At 42.8% G+C, this 22,952-nt stretch overlaps 1 protein-coding gene across 2 annotated transcripts in view; it reads right to left on the bottom strand.

Annotated features, from left to right (window-relative positions):
- LOC149816853 (uncharacterized) overlaps nt 1–22,952 on the bottom strand; it is a 174,974-nt gene that overhangs the window by 109,147 nt on the left and 42,875 nt on the right. Inside the window, exon 3 of one of the 2 annotated variants that reach the window (XM_089988100.1) lies at nt 7,184–7,402. In XM_089988100.1, coding sequence (XP_089844226.1) covers nt 7,184–7,402 — 219 coding nt within the window. The remainder of the gene's footprint in view (nt 1–7,183; nt 7,403–22,952) is intronic. The other variant, XM_089988101.1, reaches the window with a different exon arrangement.

Here is a 22,952-nt window from a genome sequence, read left to right on the forward strand (position 1 = left end):
TGATATTCCTCTTAAATTTATGCATGAATCTATTTATGATATTTTCTTTACTGTTCGAATTTTTAGAGGAATTCGTACAAAGGACTTTGGTTCTTACCCATTTTCTTAAAACTGTTTTCCAGGCACGGATGCTCAGTGATGTCCTGACTAACTGGTTGGAGGCTATGAGTTGTGTGACTAGTTTTTGGGTTCTGACAGAGTGGCTCCACTGAGATAGACAATTTTTATAGTCCTACACTTTGACATTTTTATTGAATTAATAAAGTTTGATTTATTCTTTATTTGATTTAGTGCACAGTTTGGTTTGTGGTTTGGTATATTAAATCTACGAAGCCTCGGATTCTTGGGTTAGTTTTCGCAATTATTTAAAAAAAATCACTATTTTTATGAGTCAGTTGGGGTCGTTACACAAAAAGTATTATTTTATCTGAAGTATAATATGTGCATCTTCAAAATATTTTATTTAAAGTATGGTGCGTACCAAACTATTATTTTATTCGAAATTTGATATGCATATGTTATTTTGTTCGAAAAGAATGCATTTAAAAACTATTGTTTTATTCGAAAAGGGTGTATGCAAAAACTATTATTTTATTCAAAAAAGGTGTATGCAAAAACTAGTATTTTATTATTATTTTATTTCAAATATAAGACGTACCAAATTCGAAAATCAATATATATATATATATATATATATGTTATCCGAAGTACCATGGATATAATATATATATATATATATATAATCATTCAAACATAAGTGAGCATGTATGTCTCAAAGATATATTTAATTATTCGGAATTTACACACATTTGGCACTAGAACTTACTTTGGAAGCACATTGGTAAGAGACGGAAAATTTCTCAAAAGTCCCAGGGGAATTTTTCCTCCAAAATAAATGCTTATGCACGCAGGGATACTCTTTAGATCGGGTGATTTCAAATCTTGTGTGACAAATAAAATTCACCCCCTTGACAGACATTATTCCAATGTCAGATTGCTTGGAAACATGTCATTCTACCATTTTCCAGCCAGTTTAGTGTCAGATGGCACCAGAAGAAAGGTAGTGGATATCATAAACATGACACATTAAAGTGTCAGCAAGCATTTTTCACATGCACACTCAAACATCATCTGTGCATATATAATCACACCATAAACACTTAAATGCACTGCATAAAAGGTTATTGACTACTTATACCACAAATTTTCTCTCCCTTTTTCCTTCTTCCTACTCCATTTCATCCCTTTTAGATTGTACATAGAGAACAATAAGAAATGCTTGAATTTCTGTGTAGCTCATTCAATTTTTCTTACCAAAGAAAAACTCATTCAATATTCTTTACTAGAACATGAAATATCATGTATTTGACAAATATAATCTCCTTTCCTCTTTACTATGTATGGCTTGAAAAAACTTTCGATATGTGTGGTATGCTAAAGCTCTTCATAGGCAAATAAAGAACAAGATCATGTCCTTCCTTCGAAGACCAGTCATTTGAGTCTCATATCTGTAATGAAGTATGCGGAAGAATCCAAGAATGCCAAAGCATTCCCCCTATTTATAAGAAAAGGGAGACCAAAGGGGGCTCCCAATAGAGTCGTTGGGAGCCCCCAACAGTCACAATTGTGACCGTTGGGGGCCCCAATGACTCCATTGTGGGGCCCCTTTTGGTATCCCAAAATACATTTTAGAAAATAAAAAACAAAAATAAAAAACAGGAAAATAAAAGAAATAAAACAAGTACCCCTATTGGGTACTTGTGAAAAGACCATAATACCCCTATCGGGTAAAATGGTGAATACATCTATATTTATATATATATATATAGATGTATTATTACATATGTCTTAACACCCCCCCTCAAACTTTACTGGGAGATGACCGAAAGTTTGTCAAGAAGGAACAAGAAGCGAGGAGCAGGCAGGGCTTTAGTAAAGAAATCTGCAAGTTGATATTCTGAAGTGACATATGGCAGTGTAACTGTCCCACGAAGATATTCATCACGTACATAGTGACAGTCAATTTCAATATGTTTAGTCCTCTCATGAAAGGTGTGGTTGCTGGTAATATAGATGGCACTTTTGTTGTCGCAACAAAACTTCAAAGCCCCGGTAATTTTGACTCCCATATCTTGAAGAAGACTTCGAAGCCACACAAGCTCCATTGTAGTAGTTGTCATAGCCCTGTATTCTGCTTCAGTAGAAGACAATGAGACTTTCTGCTGTTTCTTGCACCTCCAAGCAATTAGCGAATCTCCTAAGAAAACACAAAAGTCAGTAGTTGAGACTCGATCATTTGGGTTTCCTCCCCAGTCAGCATCAATATAAGCCAGTAAATCTAAGGAAGAGAGTGAGGATAGGAATAGCCCTTTAGTCAAAGTATTTTTGATGTATCGAATGATCTGAAGCACAGCACTCATATGCACAGATGTAGGGGCATGCTGAAATTGGCTTGCAGAGTGCACAGCATGAGCAATATCAGGCCTGGTGATAGTCAGATAGGTGAGAGAGCCAATGAGTTGCCTGTAGGGCGTAGGATCATCCAGCAGAACTCCATCCTCCAGTCGTAGTTTAGCATTGATAACCTCGGGAGTCTCCACCTTTTTGTCATCTGAAATCCCAGATTTGGAACATATGTCTGCAGCAAGCTTCATCTGTGACAATATATACCCTCGAGGAGAGTATGCTACTTCTATACCAAGAAAGTACCTGAGAAAACCCAGATCAGACATATAAAAATTATGTTTTAACATATTTTTAACATTAAGAATACCACTTTCATCATTGTCAGTGATGATCATATCATCAACATAAAGCAGAAGGATGATGATACTATTACCTGCACGTTTAACAAAAAGAGCAGTGTCAGTATAACATGAACGAAATCCCAATTGTAACATGATAGCACTAAATCTATCATACCAAGCCTTAGGGGCTTGTTTAAGGCCATATAAAGCTTTTAATAATCGAAGAGTTTGACCTTGGTTAACACTAATTCCCAGCGGAGGGTCCATATATACTTCTTCATTCAACTGACCATTAAGAAAGGCATTTTTTACATCTAATTGAAATATAGGCCATTTCTTAGATGATGCTACAGCAATTAAAGTTTTAACGCTTGTCATGCGAGCCACGGGGGCAAAAGTCTCCTCATAATCGATGTCATATTCTTGTGAATATCCCTTAGCAACTAATCTAGCTTTATAACGTTCTAGGGAACCATCACTTTTTGTTTTGACTTTGTAGACCCACCGACATCCTATAGCTTTTTTATTTGGAGGAAGTTGAACTGTTTCCCAAGTTTTAGCCTTATTTAAAGCATCTAGTTCAACTTTCATTGCTTCAACCCAATGAGGAATATTTTTTGCTTGATTATAATGGGAAGGTTCATAGTAAGAATGCAAGGCTATTAGACAAGCTCTATAGTTAGGTGAGAGAGCTTCATATGAGACAAACCTATTAGGTGGAATTGATTCTCTAGAAGATCGCCTAAGGGAGGTTTCTTCTAGAGGTTCATTAAGCCGCAAGAATTTTTTTAAAGCACTAATAGGTTGTGCTTCCTCACGCCGAGTGTATACTTGGAGATTGTCACCATTAGTTGGTGATACATCATTATCATGAGAATTATGAGTATTTTCTAAAAGTTCTGGATGATTCAAAGAGTTATCATTTTAATCTTCTAAAAGATCATTGATAAACATATAATCAATTTCATTTGGTTTTTCCAATATTTCAAATCCATTTTCATCTTCTAAAAAGGTCATATCTTTGGAGACAAATAACTTATTGTTTTTATAGTCAAAGCATCTATAGCCCTTTTGATTTTCACCATATCCTAAAAATACGCATTCTATTGCTTTAGGTGACAATTTATCTCTTTTATGTAAAAGAACAAAGCATTTACACCCAAAAATACGAAGACGATTATAGTCGGGTGTCATATTGAAAAGTTTTTCATAAGGAGAGATATTGTTCAATTTTGAAAATGGCATTCTATTGATTAAATAGGTAGAGGTTAACACGGCTTCGGCCCAAAAACTTTTAGAAATATTTTTAGAAATGAGTAAAGATCTAGTGGTTTCTAAAATATGTCTATGTTTTCTTTCCGCTAGGCCGTTTTGTTGAGGAATTCTTGGACAAGATTTTTGATGACAAATGCCATGTTGTTTTAAATATGATTGAAACTCATTTGATAAGTATTCTCCACCCGAATCGGATCTAAGAATGGATATTTGACTTTGAAATTGATTTTGAACTTTTGCATGAAATTCTTTGAAGAAGTTAAAAACTTCCGATTTAAGGTTAAGAAAATAAATCCATGCATATCTAGTATAATCATCAATAAAGGTAACATAATATGAATAACCACCTTTGGATAGAACCGGAGATGGTCCTCATACATCGGAATGCACCAATTCAAAAGGTCTTGTTGTCACAACGGTTCTAATAGGAAAAGGAATAGACTACATTTTTCCAAAAATGCAATCTTTGCAATTGATATCTTTTTCTTTACAAAACTTGTTTCCAAAAGGAAAAAGATACATTTTAGAGTAACTTGGATGTCCAAGCCTTTTATGCCAAGTTTCAATATTTTTGTCTTGGACATAAGTACAAAATGAGGTATTTGAAAGCATTAAGTTATCCATAAAATAAAGATCTCCCTTTCTATAGCCTTGCCCAATCCGCTTCCCGGACCGGAGATCCTGCACAAATCACCCTTGGGATGAGAAAGATATTTCACATCCATGGTCAGCAATTTGAGAAACAAAAAAGAGGTTAAGATTTAATTTAGAAACTATTCTAACTTTTGGAACAAGAAAATTTTGAACATTTTTAGAATCAAGAGTTACAATATCATTTATTTTGAGAAAAGTTCCATCGGCCGTAGAGACACAAGATATTTTTGAATTGGTGTGCACGTTGGTTAATGCATTTTCATGAGGAGTCATGTGAAAAGAGGCTCCGGAATCTAAAATCCAAGAGTATGTACCAGGAGGTGATGATGAGGCAATGGTGGCACCTGAGGTGGAAGAAGTAGCCTTTAGAATTTGTTGGAGAGCCAAGGAGATTTGACCAAGAGTATCTTTGAGATCCCCGTTCTTGCCGTCATCTTCTTTGGTGGATGATTCCTCAACGGAAGCCACATTTGGCTTGAATGCCCCATTTAGCTTTGGGCAAACGGGTTTAATATGTCCTGGCTCATAACAATGATGATATATAATCATGTTTCTTCCACCACTCCCTTGCTTACCAAAATGAGGTGGTTTGTATGTTTTAACATGATTGTCGGGTTTAGATACGGCAAGAACTTCATCTATGCTTTTACCCATGCTATGCCTAGTCTCTTCTTGAGTAATCTCGGCAATAGCCTCTTCTAAAGGAGGAAACGTAGATCTATGGAGAAGTGAGGATCTAACTTGTTCAAATTCGGGACGAAGCCCAAATAAAAATTGAAACAATCTATCTTGTTCCATTTGTTTTTGTCTTAGTACCACATCCTCCATAGCCACCCATTTAGGCTCTAAAAGAGCCAATTTATCCCACAAAGGATTTAGAGCATTATAATAGTCTTGTATGCTCATGTCGCCTTGTTTTGTGGTTCTCACTTTTTCGTGCAAAAAATAAGCTCTTGCAAGATCCTTTTGGGTAAACATACCCTTCATAAAAAACCAAGCTTCATTTGCCCGGCGAAATTTTGCAATATTTGCACATACCTTAAGTTCGACATTATTCATAAACCATGCTAGGATTTTTGCATGGTTGCTCTCCCAATCTTCCATTTGGTGATGATAATCTTCTATGGCCTTGAGACGAGCATCACCTTCAAGTGCTTTCTCTTAATCTTCTTCCATCTTTGTGAGCTTAAGTTGGGGTTCCGGAACGGTTCCCATTACATAACCCCAAAGCTTGTTGCCTTTGAGATTATTCTTCATTGCGGATGCCCACATCATGTAATTTTTCCCATTGAGCTTGAATGATAGATCGATCTTGACTTCCATTGCTACAAAATGAAGATGTGAAAAAGAAAGGAAGTAGAGAGAGACACGATTTTACCTTAGAAGATCGTATGGCTCTGATACCATGTAATGAAGTATGCGGAAGAATCCAAGAATGCCAAAGCATTCACTATGTCCAACACGGACAAATGAAACAAGCATAAGAGAGGAAATCCACCAAGGGATATACGAAGGGCCTTATAATAAGGCTACACACATAAAAAGAATATCTTTTTTATTGGAGAGAAGCTCTCTAAAGCTATACAAAATACAAGGGGGGTTCCCCCTATTTATAAGAAAAGGGAGAGCAAAGGGGGCTCCCAATAGAGTCGTTGGGAGCCCCCAACGGTCACAATTGTGACCGTTGGGGGCCCCAACGACTCCATTGTGGGGCCCCTTTTGGTATCCCAAAATACATTTTAGAAAATAAAAAAACAAAAATAAAAAACAGGAAAATAAAAGAAATAAAACAAGTACCCCTATTGGGTACTTGTGAAAAGACCATAATACCCCTATCGGGTATTATGGTGAATACATCTATATTTATATATATATATAGATGTATTATTACATATGTCTTAACAATATCATGGTCACAAACTTCATCAACATTCCAAAACAGAAAAATATGTGAAAATGTTGCTACATGTAATTTTGCACAATGTATGAGAACATCAACAACTTCAGTATGTCATCACATATGCCAAAATATCATGGAATTTCTATTATATAAGTTCTTATCCTCAATAATAATTTCACTAATTCTTCCGTTCCATATATTCTTCTACCTTTTCAAAAACATTAAAGAGATTGTTTTTTTTTTTTCAGTTACACTCGAACTTTCTTTTTTATTCTAGCATTTTCCTAGATGTTCCAAATGGAACAATGTTTTAAAAAGTAAGAACGATTAAAAGTGCCTTTCCAAGAAATGCCAATCATTCACATTTTTTAGTGTGGTTAAGACAGAATTTTAAATCTTCCTTGTCAATATCATATGACTTACATGTCACCAAGCTCATGTGTTGATTGGTACCTGAAGACTACAATATGCTAGGGAAGGATCATCAATCATTGCACACAAAGGATAACATTAATGGATTGTTAGCAAATAATCTCTTGGTTAACTGCAAAACAAAAACTTTGTCCACAAAGAAATACATATGTTCAAATTAGTTAGTTAACCATACCGCCTCTGAGAAGTAAAAGTTTGACGGTGGCAGTCCTGCCCTTAATGCTGCCTCCTTTGCATATTTTTCCATTTGCTTATTTGGATCTACCCCGTATACAGTAACATCTGGACCAGTAGCATAGTATTTAATATTTGGTCCTGTTCCAATGCCCAGCTCCAATACCATTTTATTTTCACCTTCCAAACTGCTGAAGATTTGTGCTTTATATCCTGAAACCTTCTCACACAGGTAATTCATTAAGCAGCAAAAGCAATGATGCAAGCAAATTTGCACAAAGCATGTATTTCATTATTTATAATTCACTGACTGCTAAAAAATGTTTTTGATGCTCCATGAAGCAAAGAAGATATTGTATTCATCATCATACTCAACAAATGTACATATCTACGTTGTAGAAGAAAATTTGTTACAAGTAAAAAGATCAACATATACAAAAGATAGGCTACCAAAAGCACATAGTCCAGAATAATCAGAATGAACACAATACATGTAGTAAGATGATTCTCCTTCTAAAGACATCAAAGGCATAGGATTTACGAGGTACACCGCTGAGTGAAATGCCTCAATCCACAAATCTATCCTTATACTGGACTTAAGCAACATGGTAAGTGCAGCATCAGTGATATGGCAATGCCATTTTGGCCGATGCCCTGGGACATGACATCTCATGCAATATGCACTCCCCTTATAATAATAAGGTAAGCATGGCTTCCAAACCCCCCTTTAAGAGATAGGGCAATCATCACTTGCCCACTCAAAGTTGAACAGTACAAAACCATGTGATTTGTCTCCATTTACGTATCCCATCCCATTGGCACTATTTAGCCCTGCAGACTCGTCTTTAACTGGCCTCCACTTATCTTTTACTAGCATGAAATAACTCATTCGTCAATGTGCAAAAGGAAGGTGGTAGCTCTGTAGATTTGTTCCCATGGTTCGATCCTTCTCAATAAAATGTGGCTTGTTCAAATGATGAGCTTCTGCGTGAAAAAGGGGACCACCCTCTAAGCCTAAGTATTCTTTAGTGATACCATGTAGGCTTTTAAGGTCATTGGAGGTGCATCCAACACCACCATTACTCTGTAGGATACAGATTTTCAAAGAACTAAGTTTCAAAGTATGATTGTAATATCTAAAAAGTGGAAAATACTTCATCCTTGTGTTTTAAAAAGAAGGTTAAAGTGTAGCAAGAATAACATCCACAAAGATCACATAATTCAGGAGTTTGACATATGCATAGCAGGATCTGGTTCCAAAAGACCAGAATGTATTAATTCAAAACAAGATGAAGCTCTTTTATTAAAACTAAAAGGATGTTCATAGCTTTTACAAATGCGACAACTAGAACAAGAAAATGACATCTTAGATGCTTTATTCCTCAAGGGAATAAGCCTTTTATTATAAAGAATATCGAAAATCATTCAGTTACATTAGCCCAACTTCTTATACCATAACTTCTTTATTTGACACACCCAGACTAGACAAAAGAAGAAGACACATAGAGAGATAGAGGTTGTCTGCACACTGGGAAGAGCGTCATCAATAAAAATAGGTTCTCATGTCTTCTTTCTTCATCAAACATCCATTTCATGTGAAGATCTTTCATCGAAACAAAAGATGCTATGACACAGTTACAGGTATTGTCGTGAGTATAGGTACTAAGAGAAGACAAAGTTTCTAGTAAGTATGAGAGTTTGACTTAGTCTCCACCCAAATTTTGATATGTCATGAGGAAAATGGAAGCGTTAGGAGTTTTGGCAACCTGGGGTAGGTGTGTTCTGACCGCTTGAGCCTTTTTTCAAATTTGACTCAAGGGTCTCAGTTAAGTATGACTGGGAGGAGGAGGGACACTTCTACTATAACCGAAGGTCTTGAACAGTCTTCAAAACAACTTTGAATGGACTGAAATCTCTAACAGGTTTAAATTTCGCTGGATAGACTTTACTGGAAAAAAAAAAGGAATTAAGTCGAGGCATTGCTACTGGTCACCTTCCTCTTGAAAAGAAGGGACGATTCGAGAATTTCCCAAACATTGAAGAGTGTAAAAGTTTTTCAAAAAAAGTGCAAAGTTTCTTTATTATATATATTATTAATAATGGGGCTTGGGCTATGGGAGAGATTGATGTACATGGCCAAGTGAATAAGTCAGTAGTCGGATCAGGATAAAGGCCTGGGTCCACATAGTAGTTAAGATAACTGGGCAGACCAAAGGTCTTACGCACCTGCTAGTCGCCCATAAGCTACAACATATGCAACGAGCATCCTATCCTGCCGAATCCAAGTTCGATAGGCAGAATTGTGAGTGAACACAAAACTTACTGATCTCTCCCTCCACTTTTGTCTCCTTAATAAATTCAGGTGGAACAAGATTAGAGTCATCCAAATGTCCCACAAGATCTGAGCTCTAAATGAATGGAGAAATCTGACGTTTCCAGATAAGATAATTGAAAGTTGTGAGTTTTTCGGGAACAAACTGAAAAGAAAAGAGGAATTTATGGGTAGTGATAAAGGAAGAGTCATATCTCCAGCAGTATAAAGACTAAGGGCATAAGATCTGATATCTATGATACAATAGATATAAACCAGAGTTACCAGTCGAGGAAGCGGGAGCGAGAAGCGAGGCACTTTCAAAAATTTAGGAAGCGGGGAAGCGGGAGACCACTTAGAAGAAAATTATGAACACAACCAACATGATCCAAATTCCCTAGGCTACATTATTCCCTAGTTAGACATTTCTCATGGTTAATTGATTAAAACAAGATTGCAAGTGACACTACATACCCAACAAGATAATGAAGAGTGGAAAAAACATTGCACCTAAGCAAGCCCAATCTTAGCTCAACTGAGTACACACAATAGTGTGGGGTCACCCAATTAACTAGTAACCCCTCAAATCCCCAATGCACTTCATATCTATTAACCATACTCACAAAAGTTGTAACGCCCCAAAATCATGGACTTGAAACCTTTTATGAAAAGGTTGAAAGCTTTGAAATCAATCATTTATCAGAGTTTAAAACAGAAGTTCAGCGGAAGATCAGGTTCAAAACAACAAGTCCCTAGACCTTGAGCACATTACAACCAAAAACAGATTCCCCCTTACAAACCGATTTGCAGTTCAAATATATATTTTATTGAAATTAAAGAAGAACCACATTTTGGTAATACAGTTTTAGAAATGCAGAGTTATAATCGAAAGAGATACTTCCAAAGAAACCTTGTACCATCTATCAAAAGAGTCCCCAGGAGCGCAACGTCAGGAAAGGGCATTGCCTTAAATGCATCGCATCATCATGCCATCGCAAGCTGTCTCAACCTGTTCACCACCTGCCCATGGAAATGGGTCAGTCACACAACAGACTAGTAGGGGTGCAAAGGACAAGAAAGAGCAGAAGCTGCAATAAGTAAGATAAACGCTAGCTCAAGCAGAAACAAGCAAGACTAGTAGATCTAACCAAATGTGTTGTGGAGTAAGCAAAGCTCTAGTAAAACAGACAGCTACGTAAAAGAGCAGGAAGGATCAGAGTGTTGAACAGACAACTATAGCAATCTCATAAATATAATAGGTGAAGAGTAACTAACTCTATCCACCAGTCAAGCAAAGCAATTTCATCAAACAGGTATTCATAACAACACTCGTAATACATCCAAGTACCATAGGATGGCTCAGTCCATCGACAAGTGATTACATTAATTGTGAGGCACACGCTATTGCATCACAAGCAATTCCTAAGCAATATAAGATAAGCAATCAACTAGTATGAGAAGCTAGTTATTACCAAGCAAGGAACTGCGTAAGCAGTTTAACCAACAAGGGTAACGCCTCGACGGGCGTACCTAGCTCAACGAATAGCATACCGAACTACCGAGCTAACAAGCAAGCAAGCAAAGCACATCACAACATGTGTATCTCACGATCATGTGTATAAGTTATGTCTTGTCTCATTACTGAGCAGGCCGTTGTGGGTACGCACAAGGCAAAACGTAGAAACAGCCGAGATCGATTCGGGGGTCCATTATGCTATGTATTTTATTATACCCCGAATGACTGACTGAGTCCGCTTCCTAAGGGGACGGTCTGTGACCAAGAGAGTAAATCCCCAAAGGCAAATAAAGGCCCAATGGATGCGCATTCGTACTTCTGCAGAAGTGGCCCGAAGGATTTCCCCTAACCTCCGATGACTGAGGAAGGTCGGATCTTTGCCCGAGATTGCCATATATGACTGTCCATCGGAGTTTTGTATCATCCATCCTCTCTCTTGATGAACCGTCTGGAATGAACACGACGGAGGGTTTCTTAACCGCCGTCCCATTTTCATGCTCTGGTCTTTCAACCTAATCGAGCATCTTGCCTGTGAAGGCGCATGATTATTAATTAGATGTGTTATACGCGCCATTGCGAGTTCAAGGCAACCAAACAATTCACATCCTACTCACCGCAGTACGCGTCATAACTATTCAAATGCATAATCACGCTGAAAGGGGCCAATCCCTAGTGAGGGTAGAAACATCACTCTTGTGATCTCAAACACATGCCATTGCATGTTCGAGGCAAACATAAACCTCTCATCCTACTCATCGTAGTACGCAACGTACCTGTTCAAAAGTACAACCACGATAAGAGGGGTATGGATCTCTCGCAGGAAATCCCCAATGCTTCTACTTTATAGAAGCCCGCAGTGAACTCATTCCAGTTCCAACTGATCGTGCTCGGGTCCTTTAGACAATCGCGAGCAATCTGTCTATTAGGCGAAAGCAACATAACAGGATTAGCTTAATGTGTCAATACACGCTTAGAGGTTACTATAGACCTCTCGATCTGCTCTCGTAATCCAAACATATCGTACGTGACTAAGGGTAGAACTACAAGAGGAGGAACATGAGTCTCTTATAGGAGATCCAACAATACCTTCACGAAGGAAGGCGCTACAAACATGGTTGAACCAGAAAGCCTAGAAGCTAGGTCTCGTATCAGAGGTGAGGTAACGTCGATCTAGCGACGGCGCAAGTACATCGCTAGGATCCCTGCTCTACTCGTGCACAGGATCCTAAACAAGGTTATCTGAGTCATATCGAACAGGCAAACTAAGGTTGTAACACATCTATCCCAAATACGTCAATTTGGGAGGTCCGACCGCTACCTCTGTTTTACCAGCTATACAACTTGAAAATAGGTTTGCACCTAAGACGATGTCTTTTGAGAACTGAAGTGCATAAGTGCGTGTCGTGGCTTATAAGCCAAGTGAAACGATATACACTATACATTCTAAGTTTGCACTCAGGGAGTGCAAGCTGACAAGAGGCAAACTCATGCACATACTAATACAAAGGTACGACGAGGGACAAGACTCGGTGGGCGAGGCAGCACCGCGAGGGTAGAACGCTAAAGCTCCACACGAGGTATGAGATCATGCCTCGATCATCGTAACGCACAAGCAGGCAACTACGCAAGTGTAAAGGACGACTCACGAGACATAGGGTTGCACCTCGATAGATCGATAAACGTAAGCAAATAAAGAAGCACACGACAACAATGAAATACATGAATGAGCAAGGCATATGCACGAAGTGCGGCAACAAGGTAAAGACAAACGCATACAAAAGATAAGGGCAAGAGCAGCACGACAGCACAGGAAGGTAAAGCGCGAGAAGTAAAGCAGGAGCAAGGCCATGGCGCATAAAGCGCGAGGCAACAAATAAATGCAGGAAGTAAAGTGCAAGAACGTAAAGAAGGACCAGGATCTACATCCTGGAGAACAAGGCAGACATAAGCAAGTAAATGCCAAGGCGCAAAGCACGGGGCAGCATGAAAGTAAAGTGCGGAAAAGTAAAGAGGACAAGGATCACGAAACCGCGTCCTTGAGTTAAAGACATGGAATGTAAAGACAGGAATGAAAAGCCTAGGCACATATAGCGCGGCGGCGACAGAAAGGAAAGTGCAGGAAAGTAAAAAGGACAAGGATCGCGAAACCGCGTCCTTGAAGGTAAAGACATACGTATATACATTATACGTATACATATATCGTCCTCTTTTAGTTATCTTCCTTATTTTAGCATTTATCAGTTCATTGTCCTTTCACGCAAGAATCCCCTACCTTAAGGGGTTGCGGGTCCTCGTACGCATGCAGCGTAGGCAAGCAAGAGCTCAAGCCACAGAGGGCGAGCTGGATCCACCGTTCAACCTGGAGATCTCAGAACATTAGCATATGCCGAAGGTAAACAAGAAGCAACAAGACAACCAGGCCTCTTGCCTGCAGGAGGCAGAGGCAGGAGCTCTGCATCCTGCAGACAAGGGTGCCAGAGGCAGGGGCTTCAGCCCTGCTTGGCAACAACAGCAGAGGCAGGGAGTAGGAGCTCCCTGTCTACTAGCACAAGGAAAAGCAGGGGAGGGAGCAGAAGCTCCCTGCCACACCTGCCACAACAAGGCAGGGGGGAAGCACCCTCTGTCAGAACACGAGACAGGGGTGCAACCCCCTGCCGGCAGCAAGAACAAGGCAAGGGGGCAGAGCCCCTTGCCAGAGAACACGGAGATGCAGGGGGCAAGCCCCTGCTCGAAAACCAGAAAGCAGGGGGGGCTTCGCCCCCTGCTGGCACAACGCAGGAGGCAGGGGAGTCCCCGCCCCCTGCCGGCATAATGCAAGAGGCAAGGGGGGGGGGGGACAGAACCCCCTGCCGAGGAGCAGCAGAAGAGCAGGGGGGCTCCGCCCCCTGCAGGGGAAACAAACAGAGGGCAGGGGGCCCCCGCCCCCCCTGCCGGCAACAAAAGACAGGGGGCAAAGCCCCCTGCCGAGAGGCACCAAAAGAGCAGGGGGACTCAGTCCCCCTACCGACCCACTGCAAAAAGGCAGGGGGGTAACCCCCTGCCGACAAGAGGCGACAGGGGGCTCAGCCCCCCCGTCGACCAAGAGCAAAAGGCAAAGGGGGTAACCCCCTGCCAAAACAAGAACCGACAGGGGGCTCAGCCCCCCTGTCGTCCAACAGCAAAATGAAAAGGGTGGCAGATGGCGGAAACCCCTGCCAAGAAGAGCCAACGACAGGGGCTCAGCCCCCTGTCGACCAAGAACAAAGGGAGGCAGTGGGGGGTTTAGCCCCCCCTGCCAGCAAGTGGTGATGACAGGGGGCTCAGCCCCCCTGTCGATCCACCCTGCACACAGACGAAAAGAAGCAACGAAGAGGGAAGGGTTTTATACCTCAGAAGACCGCATCAACGGGACCGCCTGAGGGGAGTCGTGACTGTCGGGGCTGGAAGGTCGACAGCACAGGCTCCAAGGAGAATGAGGAAGGCAGTGGCGATGAACGGTGGCGGCTGCAGCACCCCGAACAGAAGCAGAGGCTGACGGCACGCTTGGGGTCCCTGGCGCAGCCTCTGACGAAGGGGGAGTAGAGAGGGGCGGCCGATGGCAAGGAACCCTCGCTCGAAGGGTGAGAGGCGAAGAGGAGACAACAAGGGGAAGAGGGGTGGTCGGCAAGGCTCGAAGGTCGTCGGCGATTCGTCGGTGCTCGAGGTCGCTGGGGATGCAAGCGGCGAAAAGCTCCGACAACGGGGGCTCCCGCGCAGTCGACTGGATCACGGGTGGCCACCGAGGAAACCAAGGTCGCAGGCGGCGGCGTCGAGGACCGGGAGTTGTCGACGCCCAGGGATCGTCGATCGTCAGGGAGGCCGGCCGGACGGAATCACTCGCCGGCGTCTCCGATCGCCGGCGGCAGCGTGAGAGGCGAGAGATCGGAGCAGAGGAGAGAGAGAAGGGGCGAGGGTTTTACCCCTCGCCCGAGACACCTGCGTCTTTTTAAAAGACGCAGGTTCTCGAGAGTTCGAGAACCCGGGTCCGGGTTGATCTCGGGTCCGGCCCGGATCCGGCCCCGACACAGGGGTCAGACCCTGACTCGTGTCTGACACGTGCCGGGCACGTGTCTGACACGAGTCGGACGCGATTTTTTTTTTTTTCACGGGCTTTACAAAAATATCTCGGTATTTTTTAAGCCACGCTATTTTAGGTCAAGATCTCCAGAAACAAATACAATCTCCCCAGAAAAAATGAGACATTTTGAACATATCATGGTTTTTGTTGCAATATCATTAACATGATATCTACATTTTGAACATATCATGGTTTTTATTGCAATATCATTAGCATGATATCTACATTTTTATATTTTAATGTTTTTATTATGTTTTCTCATACATTTTCAAGTTTTAAATATACATAGATCCCCCCCCCCCCAAAAAAAAAACAAATTTCTTCAATTTATTGCAATATTTTCGTTCACCGTCGAGAAAATACCAATAACGAGATTTGTGACTTTGCTATTAACCAAGCGTCGCAGCGAGCAAAGTGACTCCCTATGAACGATCGACGCAGAAATCCTGCTTCGCTGATAAGAATCGATCGATGTCACCAAGACATCTTAAAAATTCACGTATCTAACGCATAGTGACAACATCGCCAACATGTCGGCTGAAACCCAATCAAACCCATCGGTTTCTTTCCATTCATTTCCAACCAAACACGCATCGAGCTCGATCGAGATTCGGTAGCAAACCAAACAGCAACAGAGGGACGAGAAATGACAGAGGAGAGAGAATCGAGAAAAGAGAGCGTACCTGAATAGAGACATCGTCAGTGGCGGAGGTCGTCAGTGGAGGAGGTCGTCGGTCATCGGACGTCGGACGTGAATAGCGGAGGAGGTCGTCGGTCGTCGAACGTCAATGGAGGAGGAGCTCGTCGATCATCGGATGTCAATGGAGGAGGAGGTCGCCGGTGGCAGAAAATGAGAGAGAGAGTCGGATGAAAAAAACAAAAACCCTAAGTTTCTTTTTTTTATCTTTACGATTTTTTGAAAATGTTCATTTTTCCCTTATTCAAAAACGATTTTCTTTAATTTTTTTGTTTTTCACGTGTTAATTTTTTTTTTTAAAAAAAGGGGCAAACTTGACATTTTAAAAAATATGTCCCCCTTTAAAGGAGTACACGTACCCCGTTAACGGGGGACGCGCTTCCCTTTAAAGGGGGGGGCGTACCCTTTTAAAGGGGGACGCGCTTCCTATATTTTTCATGTGTTTCCCCACATGTTTCGGAAGCACCGCGTTTCGCGCTTCCAAAGCGCGTCTCGGGGAAGCGCGCTTCCCCTAGTACATGCACGTTTTCAGTAACTATGATATAAACCAAAGGATTGAATTGGATCAAAGATCTTTCGATGTAAGATCCAAAATCAAAGATCCAATAGATCCAAAAAATAGGTCGTGTTAAAAAGGGTACACATAAATGTAACTATATATAATATAATATATAATATATATAATATTTTATATATTTATTTATTTGTTTTTATTTATTTTTCTTTTACTTTTCTTCTTTTGTATTTTTATTTTTTGTATAGTTCAATTTGAACTAGACCCTAAACAAATCAAGATCCAACTAGATCTTGATTAGTTGATGTAGCCGTTGGAGCTAGTTGGACTAGCTCCGAATGACTCTTTATGAGAGCTCTCTAGAGCTCCTCTCTCTCCCTCTCTCTTTGTATATAAATAAGGGTGATTCCCCAATCCTTTGTAAGGATGCTTTTTAAGCATTTCATATGAATCAAATAAAGTTTATTATTTAATCTTTTGAGTTCTTCCATTTATGCCCTTTTGTGGGTTATGATTGAAGTGTCTTCAATAGACACCTATTAAAAGTGTTGAGAATAGGTGGTTTTAAGTGGTCTTTTTATATTAGATGCTATTTGTAATTTTGTTTTCATAATGGGATTAGTTGTAATTATTCTTTTAAGCCTCTCTCTATTTAACATAGAGAGAGGCCCTAATAACAATTATCGAGTTCTCTCTTCCTGTGCAGTCGTCTCTCTCTCTCTCTCTCTCTCTCTCTCTCTCTCTCTCTCTCTCTCTCTCTCTCTCTACCTAGGGTTCGGTGCATCTTTCTACATGGTATCAAAGCTCAGTCGATCGTGGGAGCGTGAACGATTGTGATCAAAGCACAGTCGATCGTGGGAGCGAGATCGATCGTGATCAAACTACGATCCAATGAAAATATTTTTTCCAAATCAGGTCAGCGATTCATTTTTTTTGTAAGATCTGATGGCAGATCTGGGCGTGCTGCTGGTCGTGGATGCTTGTTGTTGGTTTGGTAGCTCCTCGGTGTTTGTTTGTTTTTTGTCGTGACTCCATGTTGCCGAGTGTTTTCTTGCTGTGAGTTCCTGTCGTGATTCTCTGTTGCCAAGTCTTATTCTATGTCACATGGGTGCGGGTGCGACACGGGTGCGGCTCAATTTCAAAAGATTTGGACACGGAGACACAGGTATATGTGTGTATATATATATATATATATATATATATATATATATATATTAAAAATTATATCTATATATATATATATATATTTAAAAAAATATATATCTAAGACCAAGACTGTACTGAGCACAGTCTGGTAAAGACACAGTCTTGGTAAAGACTGTGCAGAGCACAGACTGGTAAAGACTGTTCAGGGCACAGTCTGGTGAAGACAGACTGGGTTCTAAAAGTATATATATATTTTTAAAAAAATATATAAAAGATAATTTTTTTAGTTTTTATACATTTTTTGTCCTAAAAATAGACAAAAATGGACTCGGTCAAAGTTGACCGAGTCCAAAAAGTGGACGGACTCGGCCTCAACTCGTTGACCGAGTCCGACTCGGCGTTGACCGAGTCCGACTCGGCGTTGACTGAGTCCGAGCAGAGTCCGAAGCCGCACCCGTGTCGGGGCGTGTCGACTCAGGTGCGGCGCCTCCTTAGCCGAGTCCGTATGACATAGGTCTTATTTCATTTCCTGGTGATTCTGTTGTTGGTTAGTGTTGCCGAATGTTGGTTAGTGGTGATTCTGTTGTTGGTTATTTCATTCCCTGGTGATTCTGCTGTTGTTGTTGGTGATTCTGCATGTTTGTGTAATAAACTGGAAAAAAAATTAAGCTTGGATTTGGGTCGGATCCGGATCCGGACCCGGACCCGACCCGGACCCGAAAGAGAGGCACCGCCTCCCGTGTCTTTTGAAGACAGCGAGGCAGGGGTTCAGAGAGAACCCTCGCCCCCCTTCTTCCTCTCTCGGTCTCTCTCCCCCTCAGCGCCTCTTCCCCCTCTCGTCTCTCGGTCTTTCTTCCCCGACCGACTCTCTCTTTCCCCCTCGTTCCTCCCTGCGGCCACCAACGCTGGTGACTTGCCACCGGCCACCGCCTTCATCCTGTGTGCTGCAGGGAGCCGACAGCCTCCGATGCCGACGTTGCCGCCTCCAGCGACCACCAGGTACGCTCCTCTTTCATTTTTCTTCTTCGTCTCCCCTATTTTCTCCTGCCTCCTCTTCTTCTCCGGGAGAGATCGGCCGACAAGGGGCTGAGCCGCCTGTCGTCGGCAGGGGGACTCCCCCTCAGCCTCTCTCTTTTTGGGTCGACTGACAGGGGGGCAGAGCCCCCTGTCATCGCCATTCGCCGTTGCCATTCCCGGCAGGGGGCTCCGCCCCGTGTCGCTTACTGTTTTGGGCAGGGGGCTCCGCCCCGTGTCGCTTGCTGTTTCAGCAGGGGACTCCGCTCCCCCTGTCCCTCTTGTTTCGCCGGCAAGGAGCGGAGCTCCCTGCGTCGGCCCATCTTTTCGACAGGGGCTTTTGCCCCCTGCCTTTTTGTGGATTTTTCGGCAAGGGCGAAGCCCCTGCCTCTTCGTGGTTCTTCCGGCAGAGGAGGGGCTCGCCCCCCTCCTCTTTGTTCTCCTGTTACGGCAGAGGAGGGGCTTGCCTCCCCTCCTCTCTGTTTCCTCTGTCAAGGCAGGGGAGGGGTCGAGCCCTCCTCCTTGCCTCCTGTTACGGTAGAGGAAGGGCTCGCCTCCCCCTCCTCTTTGTTCCCTCTGTTCGGCAGGGGAGGGGTTGAGCCCCTCCTCCCTGCTCCTTGCTCCCTATCATGGCAGGGGAGGGGCTGAGCCCCCTCCCTGCTTGTTGTTTTGAGGGGGGAGGGGGTCGAGCCCCTCCCTACTCCTTGTTGCAGCCGGGGAGGGGGTTGAGCCCTCCCTGTGCCTCTTTTCTCGTTAGGCAGGAGCATCGCCCCTGCCTTCGCTATTTTTCGGTAGGTCGGGGCAAGCCCCCTCGCCTCGCCTTTCCCTGGCATCAGGCGGGCCTCCGTTCGTTGTTGACAGGCAGGGGCTTTGACCCTGCCTCTCTTCTGCTTTGTTAGGCAGGGGCGCAACTCTGCCTGCCCTCGCTTTATGAGGGCAGGGGTGCAACCCCCTGCCTCCTCGGAGTCCGCTAACAGCAAGTCAGCAGGGGCTCGCAGCCCCTGGCCCTGCTTCTTGCGCTTATAGCAGGTGAACATGTGCACGATGCCCCTGCCTCAGCTTCCCTTGCGTCAGGACGGTTATAGTGCCCCTGACTTTCTATTTTGGTATTAGCTTGCTAAGATCGTTACTTTTGCAGCTCGTACGACGGACCTTGCTCGCGCTCCACGACCCGAGCCGTCAATCGCGTACATCCGCGGACGACAGCAAGCTTACAACTCTCAAAGGTAGGGGAAGATTGCACAGAAGACTTGGACAATTGAATTGAGTTCAATTAACTAAAAAGGATAATTAAATAAATATATATGCATATATATCATATATATTTATACGAGTACGCATTTAACTCAAGGACACGGTTTCGCGATCCTTGTCCTTTACTTTGCCGTTGCGCATCGCGCACAGGTTTTGTGTTGCACTCCTGTTTACAGTTCCTTTACTTTGTCGTTGCGCATCGTGCAAAGGTTCTGCGTTGCACTCCTGTTTACAGTTTTTACTTGTCGTTGTGCGTTGTGCGAGGGTTTGCGTTGCACTTCTGCTTACCGCCTTTACTTTGCCGTTGCGCCTAGGCTCTTGCTTTTGCATATGTAGTGGTATTGCCTTGCTTTTGCAAATGACGTGCAGGTTCTTGCTCTTTGTGTATGCCTTAAAGGCATCCTCGTGGAGGATGCAAGAGACATCTATCACTCACTCTTGCAACAAGAGTTCAGTTGGGAGCTGGCGATACACCTCCGTTTAAAGAGAGGGATACCTCGCAAGGATCCTGCCTCTTCGTGTGCGCAGTCCTGCAGAGTCGACTTGAGATTTAGGGAGCTGCGTAAAGGCATCAAAGACTGCTCCAAATCGAAGCATTTGGAAGGATGTGACTGGCCGGTTCTGCTCGCCCTTTTTGGCATATCTCGAGTGATCCCGAATTGGGGGTTCGAGCGAACTTCTTAGCGGGTGTCCTGTTGAGAAACCCGTATCCCGTCTATCGAGGCCGGTATCGAGTCATGCGAGACATGTAGATACCCCGATAGCGGATGTGATTCGAGATAATCACATGCATAATGTTGGCACAAGGTACTGTTGTTTCAAAAGATAGAGTAAAGTTGATAAACTTTACATCTTTGTGAAACACTCCTGTTAAGGCTTCTATTGAGGAGCTATAACCCCTTCATCCTAGAGTACTTGTAGTCGTGTACGACACGTCTAGTACTGCGATGATCGGATGAGACGGTCGTGCGACCTCGAACAGCGCTAAATGCAAAATGCTGTAATCACATAAATGGCCTCACATTCGCCTTCACAAGCAAGATGCTCGAGTGGTTTAAAGACCACAACATAGAATGGGTCGTTAGTTAAGCAACCCCTAACGCACCCATTCGCTTCTGGTTGTCTGTCAAGGGAGAGGACAGATCGGTACAAAAACTCCAATGGACAGGTTGTTAACAACCACCCTACGGGCAAAGATTCGGCCTCCCCAGTCATTGGAGTTAGGGGATAGGGGCTACACAAGTTAGCTCAACACTTATGCAGAAGTTGGATGCATCCGTGGCACTGCTTTTCAGCCTCTGGGGAATCCTCTCTCGGCTAATGTCGTCCCCTTTGGAGCGGACTCAACTAGCTATTCGGGTTATTGAAAATACATAGAATAACAGACGCCCGAACTAGTCTTAGTTATTTCTACGTTTTGCCTGCGCGTACCCGCAGGCCAGTAATTATCGAAACATAAGGTCTGTTTACACTGGTCGTGGGTCGTGAGATTCGCTTGCACTACGGATTCGCTTGCACTACTGCTTCGCTTGCACTACTGCTTCGCTTGCACTACTGCTTCACTTGCACTACTAATTCGCTTGCTTGCTCGATAGTTCAGTATGCTACTCGTTGAACTGTGCATGTCTGTCAAGGCGTTACTCTAGTTGGTTAAACTGCTTACGCAGTTCTTTGCGGAGTAATAAGGAGTTTCTCATACTAGTTAAAATGCTTATAATAATAGCATTATACCAGTTGCTACATATTAGCATGTGACTTGCTTTATCCCTTGGTCGAACTGTTTGGTGCTTATTGTAGCGTAGCACTTGTTGGCTTGCATCTCTTATGATTGATGTGATTGCATACAGCTCGTAATCTATGAACGGGTAGCAACTAGGATTGATGTGGCCGCTTGTCTTATAAGTTGCTTACATATTGTGATATAACTGTTGTCGTATGATTGCTTATGAATGGTTTATGCCTTACGATTAATTTAATTACTTGTTGATAGACTGAGCCATTTTATGGTAATTATATGTTTTACGAGCATTGTTATGAGTGCTTGCCTTATTCAGTTGTTTTTTTTGGCTGACGGGTAGAGTTAGTTACCCTTTGCCCATAGAATCAACTGAATTGCCATATTTGCGCATTCTCATGTGTCGTTTACACATGCTTTGAGGGCCTATTTGAGGATTGCAATATTCCTTGTGGCAATAACACGATGCGTAGGATTATGTGCTTCTATATGAAGTGATACGATGCATATTGCTGATATGCATGCTTGTGCCCATATTGTGGCTACTGACCCTGAGGCGGTCAATGGTTCAGAGCAGTCGATTATTGATGCATGTATCACTGAGTGGGGTGTCTGTCGAGGACCTGATCTCCAAAGGATTATCTGCGAGGGCGTATATGATCAAGACCAGGTACCCGGCTAGAGTGGTAGATTCTCTGTGAAGATGTACACTGTCCACGAACGGGTAGCCGCAAAGACGGTGAACTCCTGTGAGGAAGTGTAAGGTCCAAGACCAGGTATACCATCTAGGGCGGAATTCCTTGTGAGGTTATACATTTTCCAAACCAGGTGATCCAGCGTTGATCTTGTCGTTTGTATTAGTGGCTATCGACCCTGAGAGCGGTCATTTGTGTTGATGCGTGTATCGCAATGATTTTCATTGGGTATGGCATTTTTTTGGGGACCCGCTTTCCAAAGGTTTCGCTCTTGGGGTATGTTTGATCAAGATCAGGTGACCCGGCTAGAGCGGTATAATCTCTATGAGGATGTACATTGTCCACGAACGGGTAACCGTGAAGTCGGTGAACTCCTGTGAGGAAGTGTATGGTCCAAGATCAGGTACACCCTCTAGGGCGGTAATTCTTTGTCAGGTCGTATATCTCTCGGACCGAACGATCCGACGTGGATCTTGTGTTTTCGCTTACCATAGAAAGTTATGGTGAGCTGTGACGATCTTCTGAGATTGTTTGTGATAGCCAACTATGAATTCACAGTTTCGGCTTTCTGTTCTAGCATGATTACATGCAGGACTCAGATGTGAGAATCAGATCGTTAGTGATTTGAGTTAGTGATTATGTTTTGGACCTTCTACCGAAGGGTGGGCTTTTCTGAGGAAGTATGACGCCTTAGTGCGTCATAACAGGTAGCAGTTGGCCACGTAAGGTTTTGAGAGATGAGAATAGATTAAGCTTGTTCAGGACAAAGCGTTTGTTAGAAGTAGTGAGTGA

Source organism: Nuphar pumila, chromosome 14, assembly GCF_984573655.1.
Source record: "Nuphar pumila chromosome 14, dmNupPumi1.hap1.1, whole genome shotgun sequence".
NCBI classification, from domain to species: domain Eukaryota; kingdom Viridiplantae; phylum Streptophyta; class Magnoliopsida; order Nymphaeales; family Nymphaeaceae; genus Nuphar; species Nuphar pumila.